Source organism: Colobus angolensis, unplaced genomic scaffold (assembly GCF_000951035.1).
Source record: "Colobus angolensis palliatus isolate OR3802 unplaced genomic scaffold, Cang.pa_1.0 Scaffold7, whole genome shotgun sequence".
Lineage (NCBI taxonomy): Eukaryota > Metazoa > Chordata > Mammalia > Primates > Cercopithecidae > Colobus > Colobus angolensis.
Window position 1 is genome coordinate 27,309,536 of NW_012120709.1, and position 16,475 is coordinate 27,326,010.

Sequence of the window (16,475 nt, forward strand, 5' to 3'; positions counted from 1 at the left end):
GAGTCTCACTCTGTTGCCAGGCTGGAGTGCTGTGGCACGATCTCGGCTCCCTGCAACCTCTGCCTCCCAGGTTCAAGTGATTCTCCTGCCTCAGCCTCCCTAGTAACTGAGACTACAGGTGCGCACCACCATGCCCAACTAATTTTCTTTTTCTTTTTTTTGTATCTTTAATAGAGACAGGGTTTCACCACACTGGCCAGGATGGTCTCAATCTCCTGACCTCGTGATCTGCCCACCTCGGCCTCCCAAAGTGCTGGGATTACAGGCGTGAGCCACCATGTCCAGCTGACTTGCATTATATTTCTGTGGCTCAGCTCTAAGAAGGCTGAGCCATGAAAACAAAGGGACCTGAAAATGCAGTAGCTCCAAAATCAAAGTGTTTTTCTCTCACACATAAACCTGGAGGTAAATAGTAGTGGTCCAAGGACAGAGGGTGGCGGGCAGCATTGCCATCAGCAGCACGTGGTCTCTGTATGTTCTTGCTGCCATTACCAGCCAGCAAGAGGCCAGGAACATGCAGGGCAAGGAGATGAACTGGATGTTCCGGTCACTTTACTTCCATTTGCTAGTCCAGGTTTAGCCCATGGCCTCCTGAGTTCAGGGAGGCTGGTAAGTGTGGTCTGAGCTAGGTGGCCATGTGTCTGTGTCAAACACAGGGTGACATATGATTAAAAGGCAAAAAAGGAGAAGGCACCCATGAAGGGGGAGCTGTCCCTTCTCTCACCTCAGATGAGCCTGCGCGTGTGCTCCAGGCTCCCTCCATCTGCCTTTTTGCAGGGCTTGCTTCAGAATGTACTCCTTTCTTCTGACTGTCTCTTTCCCTTCCCACTGGCTGCTCTTCTGGGCCCTTCTCGCCTTAATTGAAACACCCTTCCTTGGAGGGTGTGCTTCCCTCCGCTGATTGTCCTAATTACGCCCCCTCCCTTCCCAGACCGGCTACTTGGTTCTCTCCATTCACTCCTCAGCCGCTCCTCCACCTGCTACCATCTAAATGCTGCCTAACCTCTCCCCTGGAAGTGCTCTTGCTAAAGTCCCCGGTGACCTCCTAGTTGCCCAGCCCTGTGGGGAATGCTCAGTCCTTGTTTTATCTGACTTCCGTTCTCCTTAGATCCTCTGGTGTAACCATTGCTTCTCAGTCTCTTTCCCTACACTGGCCCAAATGTTGAGTGCCCAGAGTTTTAGCCTGATTCTTCCTCTCCGGGAGAGGAGAGGAAGGTGTCATTATCACCTTGACCCTGGGGACTCCCAGGTCTCCGTGTCTCCAGCCTGGATCATTATCTGGAGAGCCAGACCAGTAACTTTTTCTGTTACTAAACAGTGCGCCCCGAACTTAATAAATACTACACCAAAATCATCATCTTTGCCTTTCTCCAAAAACAAAAAAGAAAAATCTTCCCCTCTATCCCCCTGTATTCTTTATCTTGGTCACTGATGTCACCATCTAAATTGTCAGTGAAGCCAAGAGCCCTCTTACCTCCCCGCAAGCCCCACTGATTTTGATTCTGCCGGATTTATCTCACTAGAATCTGCCTCTTCTCTCTGATCCTCTTTCCCTGCCCCACTCAGTACCTGTCTCATTTCTCTTTCCCAGACTATTGATCTTCCCAACTCGTATTTCAGTTCTCACTCTAGTGTCTCTATGGGAGTGATTGCCCTAAAATGCAAATTTTATGACGTCATCGCCTGTCGGAAGCCCTCCTCTTGTCCCTCGGCACCTTCTGGACCTTCGGGGCTCCATCCCAGTTCTCCAGCGAGACATACAGGTTCTTCATGCCCCAGCTCTTTTCCTCCCATCTGCCTTCCCTGCCAGGTGCTCAGGCCCCTCCCACCGGCTGAGCCAGTCACCACACACTGGAACACACTTTGCTTCCTTGCTTCCCTGGGAAGCTCACTACCCTCCTTCAAGGCTGACTCTTGTGTGAAGCCTGGCAGGTAGTAGTCACTTAACACACGTACGTTAGATAAATGCGTGAGGCCTTCCCTAAAACTTGCCCCACCACCTGGAGTTTGGTTTCCCTTTATCTGAGCTTCCTTAGAATTTTGCGATTCTATGGAATCACTTCATTGTGCAGTAAAGTCTGGCTCTGTCCCCTGACCCCAGGATGCCTTCCAGAATCAAATGACCCCATCTTAGTCACCTGTGATTTCCCAGCACCTGAACACCTGGTTCATGGTGGAAACATCGGAAGATTTTGTTACCATATCGGGTTGTGGCTATTTGCTTGTATGACCATGTCCTTCTCTGGACACTTTGAAAGCAGAGATACATTTTATCCTTCTCTGCATACATAGTACCTTGCTTAAGGAATGGTTGAATGAGTGAATGTATTGCCCATGTCAATTAGAAAGCAAAATATTAGGTACTAAATGAATCGTGCACACAATAAGTGCTTTGTAGGATTTGAGGAGGGTGAAAGTGTGGGCTGGAGCAGTTCAATGCTTACCTGGGGCACGGTGGGAATGGGGTATGAGAATGAGGGTTATTAGGTAGGATTTGGACATGGGTTTTAAAAAACAGCTGAGAACTTTCCAGGAAGAGACCACCTGAACAAAAAAAACAGGGCAGAGCAACATGGTGTATTCAGTGTTCAGCAAGGACAATCTAGATGTAGCTAAGTGGTCATAGAATTCAGTAGAAGGTGAGTCTGCAAAGGCATGTTGGGGCCAGACTGTGGAGGGCCTGAGGGCCAGGCAGGTGCTTCTGCAGTGGAGAGTAGCTAGGTTGGTGCAAGAGAGACTGGAGGCAGAAGACAGTGTAGACGTATTACAAAAGAAAGCGAGGAGTGGTGGCAGTGGGAACAGAACGGGGCAGTGGGTGGGAGGCAGACACCTCAGCAGTCTTTAGTGGGTAAGCAGATGGAGGGGCTCTAGGGACAGGGAGAGTGCAAGGCAGCTTCCGCAGGGATTTGCATGAGACCAACTGGTGCTATGAAGTGAAACTGGGAAGCCAAAAAGAGCCCCCAGTTCCATTAAAAGATAATGAGTTACATTTGGAATGCAGAATTTGGACATTTGGACATTTCTTATTAGTAGCCAGAAAAAGGAGTCTGATGTGTAGATGAGAAATTAGGGGTAGAGGTAGGGGTTTTGGAGTTATCTACATAGGGCTGATAGTTGAAAATTAGTAAGTTTCTTAAAGGAGAAATTACACAATGAAGAGTGGCCTGTGGACTAAATCCAGGGTGCAAAATTGAAGGACAATTACATAGTGTCTAGCATTACATAGGAGAGGAAGGGGAGCGAGGGAAGAGTTTGGGGTATATGAGAGTTCTGGTTCTTCCATATCCATGTCAGCAATTGGTATGGTCAAGCTTTTTAATTTCAGCCATTCTAATAGATGTGTAGTAATAGATCATTATGGTTTTAATTTGCATTTCCTCAGTGACTAATAATGTTGGACATATTTTCACATGCCTACTTGCCACCTGTACAACTTATTTGGTGAAATGTCTATTCAAATCTTCTGCCCAGTTTAAAAATTAGATTGTTTTCTTATTATTGAGCTTTGAAAGTTCTTTACATATTCTGGATACAAGTCCTTTATCCAGCATGTGCTTTGCATATGCTATTTTCTCCCCACGTATGGCTTGTCTTCCATTCCGATCTTTTGAAGAGCATACATTCTAAATTTTGATGATGTCTGCTTTACCAATTTTTTAATTTTATGGGTTGTGCTTTGGGTGTCATATCTAAGAAATCTTTGCCTAATTCAAGATCACAAAGATTTTCTTCTAGTAGTTTTATGGTTTTAGGTTTTACTGTTATGTCTATGGTTCATTATTTTTGTTAATTTTTGCATATAGCATGAGTAAGGATTGGGATTTCTTTTTTCTTTAACATATGGATATCCAAATGTTCCAGCAAAATCTGTGTAAGGACTTTTTTCCCCACCGTACCTTTGTTAAAATCAGTTTTCCACAAATGTACAGGTTAAAGTAGTAATTATGAAGGTAGGAATAGAAGTTGGCATAGAATCCCTCAAAAGCCAAGACAAGTTTGGCTCAAACATTCATGAAGTTCTCCTGTTGTCAAGCGAGGTCAATGCACTGGGGATAGGAAGAATTAAACCCTGGCAGTTGAAAACTAGATCAATGATGGGTGTACATTATAGGATACATGGGTTTCTATAAAAACACATTGTTGTGCACTGGCTCAGCCTCTGTGTTCAGGGACGGCTTCCTGAAGGTGGGATGTCTGAGCCGAGATAGTCAGTGAGCAAAGATGAGAGTGCAGAAGGAGGAGTGAGCAAAGGTGTGCAGGCATGCAGCAGCATCGTGTGTGTGTTTGTCTGTGTGTGTCTGTGTGGAAGAGGTGCTATGAGTAGTTCACTGTTTCTAGAAGGTAGAGAGGGATGAGCAGGGAAGCACAATACAAGGTTTGACAAAGAGTCAATTCAGATCTTGTGTGCTGTGCCAAGAAATTCCATTTATTTTGAGGATGGAAGCTTTTAAAGCAGGGCTTTACACTTCAAAGTGCACACTCTGGCAGCTATGAGAGGGTGTGGTTGAGGAGCGCCAGGTGGTGGTCGTGCCAGCCTGGAGGCAGGAAAACCAGATAAGAGTTAAGAGGTTCCCGTTAAGTCGTTGAGATGAAAGGACCAAAGTAGGGTGGTGGTGGTGTTAAGACTGGAAAGAAGTGGACTGGTTTGAGAAATTTTCAGGAAGTACAACCAGAAGCAATTGGAGACTGGTTATTGGGAGGTGAGGAACTGGGTGAAGGCACGATGCCTGGGTAGCTTGTGCTGCTATTAACTAAATGTAGGAATGTAACAGGAAGAATGTAGGAGGGAAGAGGTGGGTTTACTTTGAGTCTTCATAAGTTTGAGATGCTCTTCGGACACGTTCGTGGAGATGTCATCAGGCTGTTGGATATAAGTAAAACATACCCATGGAGGCGGCTGTGAAATAGATCCATCAGGAAGCTCCTGGGAGGACGGCAAGAGGAGGCCTCTGCAAAGACTTTGGATGCACCATTGTTTAAAGGGGAGGCAGAAGAACATACCTGGAGGGAACAGTTAGAGCGGTGGGAGAACCCTAGGAGAGTAGTTTCATGGAAGCCAAGGAGGTTGATTAAATGAGATAACATATATGCTGTTCTTAGGATAGCACCTGGCAGGTTGTAAGTCGTATTGCCAGCTAGTGATATAATTAGACACAGAATCAAAAGTTCACCAGTTTTGCAAAAATGAACGTTGATGTTGACTTGGCAGGTGCAGTTTGGGTGGAGTGGTGGGGACGGAAGGCACAGTGCGGTGGCATGGGGTGAAGTCAGCAAATGTTGAGTAGTCATTTGAGAAGCCTGGCTTGCATTGAAAGTGACAGAGAAGGGAGAGCCAGAGGGCACAGCTGGTCAGGGTGGTCAGGGGAGGGTCTGCATAGGAGGGGCGGGCCTTGACTAGCACAGGCGAACCAGCTGGCCTGGGGGAAAGGCTGAAGAAAAAGAAGGAAGCCTGGTGAGGCAGAGTCCCAGGGGAGGGGAAGGCAGGATGTGGGGGGTCTTGAGCCCTCGTTACCTGAGCTTGTTGGGAAGGTGTGGGGCACAAAGTCAGCCAGCTCACTGAGAGTGGCCTCAGTTTAACCAGTGTGTGAGCTGAGAGCCAGGGGCTGAGAGCAGGGTGATGGTTGGGGGTGAAGGGTGGTGTTAGGAGTCGGAGCCCAGCAATGGTTACAGGTGAAAGGCGGTGTTAGGAGCTGAGAGCAGGGCAATGGTTGGAGGTGAAGGGCGGTGTTAGGGGTCAGAGCCCGGCAGTGGTTACAGGTGAAGGCGTTGTTAGGGGCTGAGAGCAGGGTGATGGTTGGAGGTGAAGGGCTGTGTTAGGGGTGAGAGCCCAGAGGTGGTTACAGGTGAAGGGCGGTGTTAGGGTAAATGTTTTGAGAGGAAGGGCAGTGTTAGAGGCTGAGAGCTGGGAAATGTTTAAAGGTAAGGGGAGATGTTGGGACTGAGAGCTGGGCAGTGGTTGGAGGGGAAGGTCAGTGTTAGGGCTGAGAACTGGGTGATGGTTGGAAGAGAAGGGCAGTATTAGGGGCTGAGACCCAGACGATGGTTAGAGGTGAGGGGAGGTGTTAGGGCTGAGAGCCGGGTGATGGTTAGAGGTGACTAGAGGTGTTAGGGCTGAGAGCAGGGCAAGGGTTGGAGGGGAAGGGCGGTGTTAGGGCTGAGATCTGGGTGATGGTTGGAAGAGAAGGGCAGTGTTAGGGGCTGAGTGCCAGGTGATGGTTAGAGGTGAGGGGAGGTGTTAGGGCTGAGATCCAGGTGATGGTTAGAGGTGACTAGAGGTGTTAGGGCTGAGAGCAGGGCAAGGGTTGGAGGGGAAGGGCGGTATTAGGGCTGAGAGGTGGGTGATGGTTAGAGGTGAGGGGAAGTGTTAGGGCTGAGAGCCGGGTAATGGTTGGAGGGGAAGCACGGTGTTAGGGACTGAGAGCCGGGCGATGGTTTGAGGGTAAGGGCGGTGTTAGGAACTAAGAGCTGGGTGATGGTTAGAGGTAAAGGTCAGTTTTAGGGGCTATGTTGTCTCCTCTCCGGAATTTATATATTGAAGCCCTAACCCCTAAGACATCAGAATGTGACTCTATTTGGTGTTGAGGTAAGAAAGTTAAAACGAGGTTGTTAGGTTTGGCCCTAATTCAGTTGACTTCTGTCTACATGAAGAGGAGCTCAGCACACAGACAGGCACAGAGGGAAGAAAGACCATGTGCAGGTGCAGGGAGAAGGTGCCATCCACACACCAAGGAGAGAGGTCTTGGAAGAAACCAGTCCTGCCCACACCTTGGTCTTAGACTTCCAGCCTCCAGAATTGTGAGGAAAGGAATTTCTGTTGTTTAAGCCTTCCAGTCTGTGGGGCTTTGTATTGGCAGACCCAGCCGAAGCTAAGGTTCTATGGTGTGGGAGGAGCTGACTGAGCAAGCTCCAAGGCTGGTAGCAGCCCAGCCTGGTGCCCCAGATGGGGACGAAGGTGTGAGTTGGTGGCAGGAGCAGCTGCACAGTGGTGTGATTTCCTCCAGCAAGAGGGATGACCAAGGACAAGGGGCTGAAGAGCAGGACACAGAGGACAGAGGTGCCAGATGAGTGATGGGGATGGGCTGTGGCTGGGCCTCCGAGCAAGCAGTCGGGGTCAGCTGGGGAGCAGAGCTAACGCGCTCCCCAAGGTGCAAACCATCACTTTTTCTTGTTAACACAGGGCTCTGTCCGGCTGAGCCAAACAGCCACAGGCAGTGTTATAGATACTGCCTATAAAGACTCTCCAGTAAAACCTCTTTATTTTACCCCTTAAAAGGGTAAGAGTTACTGAAGTGCGTGGAAATCTTCAGCAGCGAGGCTCTGAAAGAACTGAGGGATTAAGGAGGCTGCTTTTTCAACCTGAGGGGTCACTTCTGGGCTGCTGAGAATTTGTGGAGTGTGAGTCAGCCCCAGTCTGGTTTACCCGGGGAGCAGGAGAAACACAGTCAGCCCCGACGCTGACTGCGCCATCGCCAGGCTCCACGTCTACTACTGGCTGTAGGGGATGAAAAGACACTCAGCAACCATTCATGAAGGGCCTACTCTGCGTCCAGCATTGTGCAGCTACGGTGATGAATCAGGTGTGGTCCTCACCCTGAAGGGGCTGAAAAGATACACAAATCAGCACAATGAAAAAGTGGCTTGTGTCTAATGAAGGGTGAGAGGAATTTCTGTGGGAGTTCAAAGGAAGGGGAAATTAATTTGGGATGGGGAGTTTGGGAAGATTCAAAGGAAAGAGGGATTACTCCGGGCTTTTTAAATACAGCTGTCTCGGTATCCACTGGGGATTGATTCCAGGGCCTCCCTCTGATACTAAAATCGAGGACACTCAAGTCCCTTATGTAAAATGCGTAGTATTTGCATATAACTTATACACATCCTCCCATAATACTTTAAATCATCTCTAGAGTACTTCTAATACCTAATACCGTATAAGTGTTATGCAAATAGTTGCTATACTGTATTTTTGCTGGTATTATTTTTGTTATTGTATTGCTGTTTCTTACTGTTTTTTCCTGAATATTTTCAATCCATGGTTGCTTGAATTTGCAGACGCAGAACCCACAGATATGGAGGGTGGATTACATAAGCAGTTGAGGGAACTCACAGGTACAGCCAGAAGGACAAATACCCCTCCAAGGCAGTGTGCAAGGAAGAGCCTGCTGGAATGGTAGGAGTTTCTCGGGAAATTCGAGGAGAAAGAGAGCACTGTGGCTAGGGGATCAGAGAGGGCTTCCTGGAAGAGGTGTCTGAGGGAGAGAAGAGCCCTGGTAGGGAAAGGGAGAACAAAGGACAGGGACAGCATCGGCAAAGGCATGCAGGAGAGTTAATGGGCCAGTCCAGGACTGTACATGGATGCTGTGACCACAGAGGTATGTGGAAGCCAAGATAGGACAGAAGGGGCCTGAGGCCATGCCAGAGACTTAACTGGGACAGCTCTTCAGAGAGTGGGGAGATTCTGAGGACCCTGAGCGGGTCAGTGGCTGTATGCCCTCTCGGGGTCGCCACGGCCACACTGATTAGGGGTGAGCTGGAAGGGGCTGCAGCGGGAGGAGTCCCCCCTGGTGTTGACACAAGCATGTGACAAGAACATGGAGAGGAGTTTTAGGGGTGGAGAAGGGCACAATCAAGGGGTTCCCCTTTTCTTGGCATGAGCCTTACAACTCAGAACTTGGCAGAGGATGAAGTGCTTGGGGCTCCTGGGGAGAAAGGCTCGATGGAAATGCAAGGGATCCCAGCTTCCTGGGCGTGCTGGAGGCACCTGGAGTCCACCTGGGTTGGAAGAGTCATTGTGCACTGAGGCCTCATGGATGGAAAGAGGGGGAAGCCCCAGGTCTCTGAACACGTCTCCCCATTTCAGCTCTGCCCTTGCCGTGGCCCCAGACCTCCCAGCCTCACTGTGGTGCGGGGCTTCTCTGCAGGACAGTCCCCAGGGCTGGAGGATGTGCCGGATCGTATTGTTCCTCATTAGGCAGCAGCTGGGACTCGGAGCATCCCAGCCCAACCAGGCAGCCAGGCCTAGGGGACGCAGCGCAAGCCATGAGCATTCGCTGCACATTAAGTCTTGAGCAAGCTGCTCTCCTTCGTCCATCTGGTCTCCACTCCTGGGACTACTGAAGAAGCGTGCTGCTTGGTAACTGCCTGTTGAGGACATGCTTCTCTGGTGTCCCAAGAGAGCCTGAGCCTCCACCTTGTCTTTCATGTCCACAGCTCTAGAGTCTGAGTACCTGGTGTCATCCTAATTATTAGGATCCTCATATTTCCTGCCAGCCAACCACTGGTTGGGGCCGTTTCCAGTCAGACCTGAATCACTGTTGAAAACCTAATGAAAAGTGGTCCCTGAATGGCACGGGGGTTGGGAGGTAGAGAGGACAGGATTGTAGATCTTAGTGAGTTGGCAATGATCTGCATAATGACTTGGAGCACAGAGATCTGCATTAGATGCTGCGGGCAGGGAAAGAGGAATGGGGTGAAGAGAGGACCTCATCCTCCCTTACTATAAGATTCCCACGTTCCCTATTTCCCACCTGCTTATTATCCCTCTATCTTAAGGTGTGTGCAGTGATGCTCTGCGAGCCGACTGTATGCTGTTACATGGCAGACTGGTGTCCAGGCCACCATAGCAAAACACCGCGGACTGGGTGGCTTACACAGCAGAAATGTTACTCAGTGTTCTGGAGGCTGGGAGTCCAAGATCGCGGTGTCAGGCAATTCGCTTCCTGATGAGGACCCTCTCCCTGGTTTGCAGATAGCCATCTTGTTTATCCTCACGTGGCAGAGAGAAAAAAAAGAGTGAGCTCTGGTGTCTCTCTCTCTTTTTTTTTTTGGAGATGGAGTCTTGCCCTGTTGTCACCCAGGCTGGAGTGCAGTGGCACAATCTCAGCTCACTGCAACCTCTGCCTCCTGGTTTTCCTGCCTCAGTCTCCTGAGTAGCTGGGATTACAGGTGCCCAACACCACACCTGGCTATTTTTTGTGTTTTTAGTAGAGATGGGGTTTCACCATGTTGGCCAGGATGGTCTCGAACTCCTGACCTCAGGTGATCCACCCACCTCAGACTCCCAAAGTGCTGGGATTATAGGTGTGAGCCGCTGTGCCAGGCTTTTTTGTTTTGTTTTGTTTTTTGAGACGGAGTCTCGCTCTGTCGCCCGGGCTGGAGTGCAGTGGCCAGATCTCAGCTCACTGCAAGCTCCGCCTCCTGGGTTCACGCCATTCTCCTGCCTCAGCCTCCCGTGTAGCTGGGACTACAGGCGCCCACCACCTCGCCCAGCTAGTTTTTTTGTATTTTTCAGTAGAGACGGGGTTTCACCGTGTTAGCCAGGATGGTCTCGATCTCCTGACCTCGTGATCCGCCCGTCTTGGCCTCCCAAAGTGCTGGGACTACAGGCTTTTTTTTTTTTTTTTGAGACAGTCTCACTCTGTTGCCCAGGCTGGAGTGCGGTGGCATGATCCTGTCGGCTCACTGCAACCTCCGCCTCCTGGATTCAAGTGGTTCTCGTGCCTCACCCTCCCCAGTAGCAGGGATTACAGGCACACACCACCATGCCTGGATACTTTCTTCTGTATTTTTAGTATAGACGGGATTTCACCATGTTGGCCAGGCTGGTGTTGAACTCCTGACATCAAGTGATCCGCCTGCCTCGGCCTCCCAAAGTTCTGGTACAGGCATGAGGCACTGGTGTCTGTTCTTATAAGGACACTGATCCTATCAGATCAAGGTCCCATCCTGATGACCTTATTTAACCTTAGTTTTGTCCTACAGACCCTATTTTTTAAGGCAGTAATATTGGGGGTTAGAACTTCAATATATGAATTTCGGGGGACCTGCTGAAGTCCATAGCACACTCTTGAATGTTTACTTTGCCAAAACGAAGTGGGAATAGATGGAACTGCTAGGCTTCAGCGCAGACCCTTTGGTGTGTGCTGCCTCCTGTGGTGCAGGTGTAATTGTGGCTTTTGTACGCTGATGAGGCAGAGGAAGGCCCAGCATGACTCTGAAACATGAACAACTACATCAAAACATTCCCAGCTCCCAGACCCGCAGCGGACATGCTCATTTTCCGAGAGATTATTTTACTACGTAATTTATCTTATTACAAGTGATTGTTAAATAGTTAGTAGGTTGTAGATGGAAACGTTGTAACAGTGAGCTCGTTTGGCCCAAAGGGAAGGATAGCTGCCTCCACAGTCTAAACACCATGTCACTGGGGTGGAGGGAGGACAGGGAGAAGGGAGGAGGGGAAGTTCCCTGAGAGAGTTTTCAGAGGTCCAGGGACAAGACCGTTGCTATTGGTGTATTAGGGTTCCTTTACAGTCTGTAAAAGGAGGCTTCCTTTACAGTCCCTAGAAGGCTCATGCATGCTCCCTAGCGCACCCCCTGCTTAGCGGCAAATCCTTGAGTTTTTTTTTATAAGAAGGAAGACAAGCTGTGGTTAGGGTGCAGGGTCTGGAGTCAGACTGACCTGGGCTCATCTCCCTCCTCTGTCATGCTTCAAACCTGTGAGAACGGGCAGATCATGACCTCTCTGACCTCCAATTCCTCATGTCCAAGGGAAGATAAAACATCCACCTCACGAATTGTTAACAGAGATTAAGTGAGATAGTGTCCACTAAGTGGTTATGCTGACATTGTAGCTTAATGTAAAGCTCATGTGTCATGGATCCAGTGTCTGTCCAACTCATGCTGGATGGCACTGCCAGTTCCTGACACTTTAGATGTCTCTTTTCCTTGGTCTACAGCTTGGCTGATTTTTTCCTATTTTATATATATATATATATATATATGTTTTGAGGCAGAGTTTTGCTCTTGCTGCCTAGGCTGGAGAGCAGTGGCACAATCTCGGCTTACTGCAACCTCCAGCTCCCGGGTTCAAGAGAGTCTCCTGCCTCAGCCTCCCGAGTAGCTGGGATTACAGACGCCTGCTACCACGCCTGCCTTTTTTTTTTTTTTTTTTTTTTTTTTTTTTAGTAGAGACGGAGTTTCCTCCATGTTGGTCAGGCTGGTCTCGAACTCCCAACCTTATTCGTCTGCCTCAGTCTCCCAAAGTGCTGGGATTACAGGTGTGAGCCACCATGCCCAGCCCCTATATATTTTTAATAGCAAAACATTTTTTTCCCACATCAACTCTTATGCAGAACCCCAACCCCTAAAACGAATGCAGGTGGAATTGTGATGGTTGGAGCTGGTATGGGGCTGGAGATCCCGGGCAGCCTCCCCTCCACTTCTTGGAGGAACTCAGGGGCCTGCCAGGGAGCACCATTTGAGAAGCATTCCTCTAGGCTGCCCTGCTTCCTTTCTAGTTCCAAGGTTGTCATTCTTTTATGCCACAGTGTGACTGTCTGGGTTTCTACTCTCTCAGTAGCCACCTCAATCTGGTCATGCTTCCCTGAGATGGGGGTGTGGGGGTGATTTAAATGTTCCCAGGCTCTTCAGTCACATTTATGGTGCTGTGGTCACTTCTGCAGGTGACTGATCACCCAGGTGTGCGTGGACTTTGCTAGTTAATTCCCAGAAGTCCACTTGATTGCCTCAGACTTGGATGTACCTCTGTAGCCCCATGCATGGCCAACATGAGTAAATGACATTTAACTTTTATTATTCAATGAAGTTATGCATGTAAATAAATCCACAAATCAAGGAAAAAATGTTTTGCAATATTCTGTGTCCTGATTTTGGGTTTGTGGGATGGATTATAGTGAGTATGGAGCAATGCACAGAAAGGACATCATAGAACCTGGATCTCTGTGTCCACCAGACATTCAAGGGCCACATGGCAGTGAAATTTATTTGGCTTGATTCCCTGTGTTGCTTTTCTGAGTTCTCAACCTCTGAAAGATAAGGTTGATATTTCTGTTATTTCTATTAATATAATGGCTTTATTGAGATATAACTTGCATACCACATAATTCCTTAAAGTGTATAATTCAGTGGTTTTTTCATATATTCACAGAGTAGTGCAACCATTATCACAATTTTAGGAACATTTCATCACCCCCAAAAAGAACACCACATGCATTAGCAGACACTCCCCATTTCTCCTAACCCTAGGCAACCACAAATCTTTCTGCCTCTGTGGATTCAGCTATTCTGGACATTTCATATTCATGGAACTGTCCAATATGTATTTTGTGTGTGTGTGTGGCTTTTTTTACTTAGCCTAATGGTTTGTTTGTATTTTGAGGTGGAGTCTCGCTCTGTCACCCAGGCCGGAGTGAGGTGACACTATCTCAGCTCACTGCAACCTCCACTTCCTGGGTTCAAGTGATTCTCCTACCTCAGCCTCCCGAGTAGCTGGGATTACAGACGTCATGCCACCACACCTGGCTAATTTTTGTATTTTTAGTAGAGACAGAGTTTCACCATATTGGCCAGGCTGGTCTCAAACTCCTGACCTCAAGTAATCTGCCCACCTCAGCCTTCCAAAGTGTTGAGATTACAGGCATGAGCCACTGTGTCCAGCCACACTTAGCATAGTGTTTTTAAGGTTCATTCATACTGTAGCATGTATCAGTACCTGCTATTTTTTATCGTTGAATAATACTCCATTGTATGGGTAAAACACATTTTATTTATCCACCAATTTATGGACATTTGGGTTTCTTTTTGGCAATTATGAATAATGCTGCTTATATTTGTGTACAAGTTTTTGTGTGATCTTCATTTTTGTAACATCTCCATCAAGAGAATTAAGAATCTCTGTAGCTGGATTTATTGAGTGCCTACTGCGTGCAAGATACTGTGTTGAGCCCATGCCATATCCTGTCATCTTCACAATAGCCCAAGGCTCTCTCCACTTCCTTAGAAGTGAGGCAACTGAGGTCCCAGAGCTGTGGAGGGCTGGAGCTTGGATTGGAAGCCAGTTGTCTGCGATACCATAACATTTATCCTTAACTCTGCTCCCAGAAGTTGGACAACTGTTGGTATTACACCACTGCAGTCATCCACACTGAATAAGTCACACTGATTAAATCTGTGTGCTGTGCCACTTCCCTACATTATCTTAGTGAATCCTCACACCAACCCTGTGAGGTTGTCCTACTCTTTCTAATGTTCAGTGAGGAAAGAGGTTCAGAGAAACTAAGTAGCTCACGTTGGCGGCATGGCCCATCGGTGTCAGAGCCTGGGGAGCCAGCATTCAGCAGTGTCTGGCAGCTGCTCGTTGAGACCACAGCCCTCCCTCACAGACCTGGCATCCTTTAATCCTCTCTCACCTCAGGGAGAATTTCTCCTATGTTCAGAATACCATTTCAAAGGACAGCCACTACCTGCCTCGCTTTGCACAATGCCTGCTTACCTGTGTACATGGAGACAGGTATCCAAGTATCAGGATGCCTGGACCTGGGGACCTCGTGCAGACAGGACCCCTAGTGGCATGCTCTGGTATTACAGGGTTCCTGAGGCATGCATCCACCTTAGAATTCACTGCTACACCTGGCTGCAAACCGAGACCCTTCAGCTTGGACAGAATTTGCTCTGGGGGACGGTTCTGAGCATGGCAGGATGGAGAGGGACTTGGGGCGCTGCCTGGAAGAGGAAGGTGGCAGCAGGGGGAGGCTGGAGAAGGAGGAGGGTAACAGTAACGGTGGAGTACCAATTGTCTCCATGTGGTTGCCTGCCCACAGCTGCTATCTTGGACGACCCCATGGAGTGCAGCAGAGGGGAGCGGCTCTCCATCACCCTGGCCAAGAACCGCATCAACCGCGCTCCTGAGAGGCTGGGCAAGGCCAAGGTCGAAGTGGACATCTTTGAGCTTCTCAGAGACAGCGAGTACGAGACTGCAGAAACCAGTACGTAGACTGGGCAGGGCTGCCTCTTCCGTTGCTGGCAGGGAATGGATGAGCGGTGGTGTGAGCCGCACCCATCAGTCACCAGGCCTCTGAGATACCTGATATCGATATTTCCAGCGGAAGGAGAGGAACTTGAACCAGGAGGTCCTGTGAAGCTCTCAGCCTGGATGAGATTCCCAGGTTTTGTTGTGAATCACGGGTAGAGTAGAATTAAGACAGGATACCCATTCATTCATTCATTCATTGCTTCATATATTGATTGATTCATCTTCTGGACATTTTGTCCACACGACCCTGAATGAAATCTCATGTGCGATAAGAGAGACGGCCAGCCCGAGGGTATCTTAGCCACTACGCATCTGATTGCTTACCTTGCTTTCTTATGCTAAGGGCGGTGTTGTGTGAGAAACTGGGACTTGGGATGGAATTTGACCACTCACTCTCTGGGTAACCTCAGATAAGTCAGTAAGTCACTTATCCTATCCTATCCAAACCTCAGTTTCTTCATCTTTAAAATAGGAATACTAGGCTCTATTTTTCAAGTCTTGTAGGTTGTTGTGAGGTTTGTTTTTTTTTTTTTGAGACAGAGTCCTACTCTGTTGCCCAGGCTGGAGTGCAGTGGTGTGATCTCAGCTCACTGTGGCTGCCTCCCGTGTTCAAGTGATTCTCGTGCCTCAGCCTCCCTAGTAGCTGGGATTACAGGGGTGTGCCACCATGCCCAGATAATTTTTGTGTTTTTAGGAGAGATGGGGTTTCGCCATGTTGGCCAGGTTGGTCTTGAACACCCGACCCCAAGTGATCCCCTTACCTCAGCCTCCCAAAGTGCTGAGATGACAGGCGTGAGCCACTGTGTCCAGCCTATTGTGAGATTTAAATTATTTTAAATATAGGAAAATCTGTGAATTGCGGTGTTTTACAAGTGTACGTAGTAGGTTGCTCAAGTCACACATATGGAGCCCCTACTATGTGCTGGGCACTGCTTGTAATTCTCACCTAAGAGTTAAGTGTTATCCCCTCCACTTTAGAAAAGAAACTGAGGTTCAAAACCATTGAATCATTTGCCAGACCACAGAGCTAGTCAATGGCTGAGCTGGTCCTGGACCCTGTGTGCCCAGCGCACAGTCCACGACACCTCCCTGCAATCCTCCGGCCTGCTGTTCATATTACCTTGACAACTTTACAAGACTAAGCCCAAGTTAGTGGGCTGGTGGCTTGTGGCTAAGCTAGAAATGGAATAGCTCCAGTTCAGAGGGCAGGAGAAGAGCCCCTCAAATCAGAGATAATAGTATCTATTCCCTAAAACTTTGAAGAGTCCCCATCTCCTCCCTTTCTAACTTGTTTCCACCTTTGACCACCCTCAGTGGCAAAAATAAGTAAACAAAACAAAAGAACAACTTGCTGGAATACATCTGTTCTTCCATCTGAGGATCCAACAAAGCTCCAGCCTGGGCTGTTAGGGTTGCAGGAAAATCAGTGCATCCACACCGGCCCAAGCATCACATGTGGGGTATTGTGAGATCCAGAAAAGGTAAGAAGTGAGGCCGGCAGTGGCTCTGGAGACTCCCTGGCCTTTCTCCCTCTCACAGCTTCCTTCATGCTCCTGTGCTGTTAGATCCAGGCTCTTCCCTCTCTCTTAGTTTGGGTTCCCTGGTTTATTCATCATGTACTTGTCCATAATGACTCCCCAGACCT

General features: G+C 48.6%; 1 protein-coding gene across 2 annotated transcripts in view; it reads left to right on the forward strand.

The window, feature by feature from the left end:
- GRIK4 (glutamate receptor, ionotropic, kainate 4) overlaps window positions 1-16,475 on the forward strand; it is a 432,235-nt gene that overhangs the window by 226,920 nt on the left and 188,840 nt on the right. For both annotated transcript variants that reach the window (XM_011926979.1, XM_011926978.1), the window contains exon 3: window positions 14,619-14,783. In XM_011926979.1, coding sequence (XP_011782369.1) covers window positions 14,619-14,783 — 165 coding nt within the window. The remainder of the gene's footprint in view (window positions 1-14,618; window positions 14,784-16,475) is intronic.